The sequence below is a fragment of the Mercurialis annua genome, linkage group LG7, assembly GCF_937616625.2.
Source record: "Mercurialis annua linkage group LG7, ddMerAnnu1.2, whole genome shotgun sequence".
NCBI lineage: Eukaryota > Viridiplantae > Streptophyta > Magnoliopsida > Malpighiales > Euphorbiaceae > Mercurialis > Mercurialis annua.
In genome coordinates this window covers 16,949,966-16,956,566 of record NC_065576.1, presented here as the reverse complement: position 1 = coordinate 16,956,566, position 6,601 = coordinate 16,949,966, and the positions used below count along the sequence as shown (strand labels likewise).

At 40.1% G+C, this 6,601-nt stretch overlaps 1 protein-coding gene across 1 annotated transcript; it reads left to right on the top strand.

The window, feature by feature from the left end:
* Positions 1-3,288: 3,288 nt before the first annotated feature.
* On the top strand, positions 3,289-4,993 carry LOC126656926 (uncharacterized). Its single transcript, XM_050351549.1, has 2 exons — positions 3,289-3,522; positions 3,578-4,993. Exons 1-2 carry the CDS (start codon positions 3,289-3,291, stop codon positions 4,991-4,993), a joined length of 1,650 nt encoding a protein of 549 aa, XP_050207506.1.
* The last annotated feature ends 1,608 nt before the right edge of the window (positions 4,994-6,601 follow it).

Genomic DNA, 6,601 nt, shown 5'->3' with positions numbered 1-6,601 from the left:
CTTTTTGTCCAATGGTTATTCATGGTAGAGCATTATGTGTTGATTTGATTGTGCTTGACGTTCTTTCTTTTGATGTCATCTTGGGGATGGATTGGTTGTCACGCCATTTTGCTTTTATTGACTGTCGAGGGAAGTCAGTCGAGTTTAGGATTCCAGGTGATCTACATTTTTCCTTTCAGGGAGAAAAGGCGGAGACACCTAATAATCTGATTTCCGCCATCAAGGCGAAGCGGATGTTAGGCAAGGGTTGCCAGGGTTTTCTTGCTGTGGTTCGTGATGTGGAAGCGGAAGTTAGTGATATGTATAGTGTGCCGATTGTCAGTGAGTTCACAGATGTATTTCCAGAGGAATTGCCTGGATTACCACCGGATCGTGATATTGAGTTTTGCATTGATGTGGTTTCTGGAACAGCTCCGATTTCGATACCGCCGTATCGGATGGCTCCTGCAGAGCTGAAGGAGTTGAAGGACTAGTTACAAGAGTTGTTGGATAATGGGTTCATCAGACCGAGTACTTCTCCATGAGGTTCTCCAGTTATGTTTGTGAAGAAGAAAGACGGTTCCTTTCGACTGTGTATCGACTACAGACAGTTGAACAAGGCTATTGTCAAGAACAAATATTCTCTTCCTCGCATCGATGATTTGTTTGACCAGTTGCAAGGTGCAAAGTGTTTTTCCAAGATTGATTTGAGGTCTGGGTATCATCAACTTCGGATCCGTGATGTAGATGTGCCTAAGACTGCTTTTCGGACGCGGTATGGACATTTTGAGTTTCTGGTTATGTCCTTTGGTCTGACTAATGCACTAGCAGCGTTTATGGATATGATGAACAGAGTGTTCAAGCCGTTTTTGGATCAATTTGTTATCGTTTTCATTGATGACATTTTTATCTATTCTCAGAGTGAGGAGGAGCATGCTTATCATTTGACACTACTAGAAAACATCAAATTAGCGACGGAAATTTGCGATGGAAACTATTTCTGTCGCTAATTTGATGTTTTGGCGACGGAATTTGCGACAAAGTTGTAAATCCTTCGCCAAAGGTGTAAAAGTGTTGGCGGGTGTGATCCCGCTGTTTTAGCGACGGATTTGGCGTCGCAAATCCGTCGCTAAAAAGGCGGGAATTGGCGGGGTTTATTTGGCGCCTCAATTGAGGCCAAATTTAGCGACGAATTTCTCATTCCGTCGCTAAATTCGGCCTCAATTGAAACGCATCGTTTCAATTAGAGGTGTTGCGACAGTTTGTAACGTCCGTCGCGAAAATTTAGCGACTAACGTTATGGTCCGTCGCAAAACCTCTAATTGAAACGATGCGTTTCAATTAGGTCTACTGTTTGCGACGGATTTGCGACGAAAAGAAATCCGTCGCAAAAAATAGACCTAATTGAAACCGCGTCTCCTCCTTCACTCTCTTTCTCATTTTTTTCTTGTTTTCTGCCGCCATTAACTCTTCTCCTTTCTTCCTTTTGTTCAGCCATCACCGGTCGCCATCAACAATCCCTCCTCCTCCACCGAGCGCCGCCGCCATCAGTCCCTCCTCCTCCAACGAGAGCCGCTGCCATCCGTTTCTTCTCCTCCACCGTGCGCCACCGGTCCTGTTCCTCTCCTCCACCGTGCGTCGCCGTCTGTTCCTCCTCATCCACCGGCGGTAAGTGTTTTTATATTAGTTAATTATTTATTTTGATTATTGTTTAATTAATTGTTTAGTATATTGATTTAATTTATGATTTCGATTTTAGACCGTTTCGACGTATACCCGCTGCCGCCGCCGCCCTCACTGCTGTCGCCGTCGACGTCCCGCTGCCCGCTGCCGCTGCCTTTGCCCAGCCGCCATAGTGAGTTTTTCATTATTTAATTTAATTTTGTTTAATTAAGTATTATAATTTATAGTTTAGGTAAAAAAACTATAGTTTAGATTAATTTAGTTTATTTTAGTTTAATTAATTATAATAACTAGTTAATTATAATTACTTTACGTAAAAAAATTATAGTTTAGATTAATTTAGTTTAATTTCATGAATTAATATATAATTTGTTTTGTTAATTTAATTGTCAAATTGATTAATTTGGTTAAAATGTTAAGTTAATTTAATGAATTACAATTATATTTGATTAATTGGTGTAATCTAGATTTATAATTTATTTAAACTAATTAGTTCTAAAAATTGATTACGTAATTTATTTTAGATTTATTGATTAATTGGGTTAAATTGTTAAGTTAGATTAAGTTAAATTGTTAAGTTAATTAGTTTAATTGATGATTAGGATTAGGATTAGGTTTAGATTTTGATTAATTGGGTTAAATTGTTAAGTTAGATTAATTTGGTTGATTAAGTCTAATTGGTTGATTAAGTTAAATTGTTAAGTTAGTTTAATTGATTGATTGGGATTAGGATTAGTTTTATTAATTAGGTTAATTAAATATTTTTTAATTAAATGCATTTAAAATATTAAAGTTTTTTTGTCAAAGATTTAAAATATTAATTGAAGTAATAGGTTATATGTGGCATGATTTGCTGGATTGTGCTATGTAATTTGCTTGCAGGATTTCCCTGAAAAATGGGCGATGCGGATTTTTAGGGGAAGTTCTGCCGAATTTTTAGTAGAAAAATTTTATTAATACGTGTTTTTATTTAATATGATAGGTTTGCATTCTCTGACAGTCGCTGATAGTTCTTGATAGCCGCGCACCGTTGTTCCGAGTGATCCGGGCGTTTCACTTTCTGTTTGCGGTTCTGCCCTTCAACAAGTAGGTTTTATCGCTTATTTTGATTTATTTTTATTGAAATATAGTTTATTTACAATTTTCAACCTAAATAAACCTCGATTTTATTCCCACTGAATAAAATCGTAAACCTAGCCATAGAGTTCCCGTCCCGTGTGTTCAAGAGATTGAACAACACGGGATTGTACAGTTTGTACAGTTCGCAAAACTGGTGCTTCCATAACTCGATCACGAAAAACCATATATGTCTAGTAGCGGTAGAAAAATATTCGGTTGTTTTTCAGCGTTTGTTCTCCAGGTGGATGTATAGTATATGTTTTGTAACGCTTATTCCTCGTGGAATATATAATTAGCGTTACAACACATATACTAAATATCGCACTAAAGGATAACGACGTCGGAAGGCTGCCGAATATTTTTCTCCGTTGCTAGGCATATATCGTGGCCGAGTTACGGGGCGCCTGTTTTGCGAATGGGATAGGGCCCTACCTTTTCAGCAGTCAATTACATTGACTTTGCTTATCTCGAGTGAAAACCACACCTCTAATTATCCGCGCTACAGAAATGGAGACAGACCGCAGTTGGATGTACAAGAGTCACACAAACGGGCTGCTAACCACAGGGTATGAGGAGCATGTGAAGGAGTTTGTCCAGTTTGCATTACGGCATCCGGCTTATATGAGTGGAGTACAGATAAAATGCCCCTGCCCTAAGAGAGGTTGTCGAAATACAAGCTATCGGGATGTCAATGAGGTGGAATTCCATCTATTGATGAATAGGTTTGTGAAAGTTTACCAAGTATGGGTTTTTCATGGCGAGGGGAGCGTTTTGAACCCCCCCTCCCCTTGCACAGTTACCAGAGCAGGATGTTGAGTTCGACTATGAAAATGAGGGGCCAGGTGAGTTCAGTTCCGCTCAAAGAATGATTCCTGATGCGGCCGGTCCAGAAATAATGTTTCCTGAAGATGAGCTCCCGAATGCTGAAGCTCAGAAATTTTATGACATGATGCGTGCGGCAGAAGAAGACATATGGCCTGGGAATAGCAGACACTCTCCATTTTCTGCATCTGCTAAAGTGATGGAGATCAAGTGTCGACATAAGGGTTCAGTAGCTTTAGTTGACGACGTCTGCGGATTGATACAGGAGCTGCTCCCGGAGGACAACAAGATGCCAACGAATTTTGCTAAAATTAAGAAGCTGGTCAAAGGTTTGGGGTTGCCGGTTGAGGTTATTGACTGTTGTTTCTATAACTGTATGATTTATTGGGAGGAGGACGCGGATCTAACGCACTGCAAAGTTTGTAATTATGCGCGGTGGAAACCTGTGACCCACGGAAAATCTACAAAAAGAAAGGCTAACGTGCCATATAGTAAAATGTTCTATTTTCCAATAACTCCGAGGCTACAGAGGTTGTACGCTTCGAAAGCCACTGCTCGGCATATGACGTGGCACGCAGACCATAAGATGGATGGTGATAAGATGTGCCACCTGTCCGACTCTCCGGCTTGGAAACGTTTTAGTGAACTGCATTCTGAGTTTGCCGATGAAGGGAGAAATATCAGATTAGGCTTATGCTCCTATGGGTTTCAGCCGTTTACCAATTTTGGGCAGCAGTATTCCTCGTGGCCGGTCATTTTGACGCCGTACAATCTCCCCCCAGGAATGTGCATAAAGGATGAGTTTATGTTTTTAACGGTTTTGGTACCGGGGCCTAGAAACCCGAAACACCTAATGGATATCTTCCTACAGCCGCTGATTGCAGAGTTGAACCAACTGTGGGAATGTGGAGTCCATACATATGACGTTCATAAGCGTCAGAATTTTCAACTAAAAGCGGCTCTTATGTGGACAATAAATGACTTTCCCGCTTATTCTATGTTGTCTGGTTGGAGCACTGCTGGTAGAAAAGCATACCCGTACTGCATGGGAAACACCGATGCATTCACACTGGATAAAAACGGTAAACAATCGTGGTTTGATTGCCATCGCAAGTTTTTGCATCCGAATCACCAATTCCGTCGAAATGTTATTGATTTCCGTAAGGGGAAACGAGAGATCGGCAAAAGGTTTGCAGGGGTGAGAACTGGAGATGAACTGTTAGCAGAGATTGATCGACTGGGGTTTAAGAAGGCATTTGAGCCTGGTGCAAAAGTTACTAATGCTTTACTGTCAAAAGATCATGGGTGGAATAAAAAAAGTATCTTTTGTGATTTGCCTTATTGGAGAACGAATGTAATACGTCACAATCTCGATGTCATGCACATTTAGAAAAATGTATTCGATAACATTTTTAATACCGTTCTCAATGTCCCCGGGAAAACAAAAGACCATGCAAAATCTCGTGAAGAGTTGAACGACATATGTTATCGGCCAGGGTTAGCTAAAGATCCGGCCACTGGGAGATTTTCAAAGGCAATGTATGCTTTGGATAGGGATTCAAAAAGAGTTTTGCTTGAGTGGATTCAGAAAATAAAGTTTTCAGACGGGTACGCGTCAAACTTTTCTAGATGTGTTGATCTAAAGGGGCTGAAAATGCATGGAATGAAAAGTCATGACTGCCATGTTTTTATGCAACGACTTCTGCCAATCGCCCTTCGGGAGCTACTTCTGAAAAACGTGTGGGAGCCTCTAACAGAGTTAAGTATCTTCTTCAGGGAGTTAACTTCCACGTCACTGTCACAGGAAGATCTAAACCGTATGGAAACTGAGATCCCAAAAATCCTGTGTAAGTTGGAACGTATATTTCCACCCAGCTTTTTTGACTCTATGGAGAATCTCCCCGTGCATCTTCCGTATGAAGCTATGATGGCAGGACCGGTTCAGTATCGCTGGATGTATCCATTTGAAAGGTAATCAATTAGTCATGGTTTTTCTCGAATCCATTTGTTCAATATATATATTATTATAGGAAATGCTTACTAATATTAATATCCGGTTACAGATATTTGAGGAAATTGAAAAAAAAGGTCACTAATAAAGGCAGGGTGGAAGGGAGCATTAGTAGTGGATATCTGCAAGAAGAAATCGCTAAATTTGCATCCTATTATTTTGCTGAAGGTGATCCGATGTTACCCGTGTGTTTGGGAAGAAATGAAACTTGTGATATGGATATCGATGACGATGCCGACAGACTGGGAATTTTAAATCTAAGGGAAAGCTGTTGCGTGGTAGCGGTAGGAGATATCTTGAAGACGATGAGATCATCGCTGCTCGGACCTATGTTCTTCTGAATTGTTCCGAAATCGAAGATCATCGAAAGTAAGCATTTAAATATATTGTAATATTTCACATATTTGCTAGAATTTGATGTACTTTGGTCCTCTTCCATTTAAAGGGTTTTTGTGGCCGGGTTGCGCGAAAGGAACAGTGGCATAAGTGAAACAGAAATTGAAAGAGTGCTGGAAAGTGATTTTGCCTCTTGGTTCGAACAATATGTATGTATCTTATAACAATGGACTTTCATTTTTATAATAAGGTTTATAAATCTTACAAATTTCTAACTCCCCACAGGTGAAAGATCCAACTGTCTGTACTAATCCATTTATTCTGAGTCTCGCAAAGGGACCATGTAGAAAGGTCACCACATATAAGGGATACTATGTAAACGGCTTCAAATTTCTATCTCAGGAATATGGGCAGGACCAACTTACAATGAATAGCGGTGTCTGCGTAAGGGGAACAGAATATGTTGAGGGTGAAAATGACTTTTATGAAGTGTTAACGGACATAATTGAGTTAGAGTATCCAACTTTACCAATGAAGCAGACCGTCATTTTTAAATGCGAATGGTTCGACCCTACGGATACAAGCACAGACACTACCTATCGATGCAACTTGGTGGATGTTAATCACAGACGCAGGTACAATAAGTACGAA

What these genes read in the sequence shown, in the direction of transcription:
- LOC126656926 (XM_050351549.1), top strand. Translation starts at nt 3,289, where the DNA reads ATGGAGACAGACCGCAGTTGGATGTACAAGAGTCACACAAACGGGCTG. An exon ending in GGTTTGTGAAAGTTTACCAA is followed by an intron (nt 3,523 to 3,577) that starts GTATGGGTTTTT and finishes CCCCTTGCACAG; the next exon opens with TTACCAGAGCAGGATGTTGA.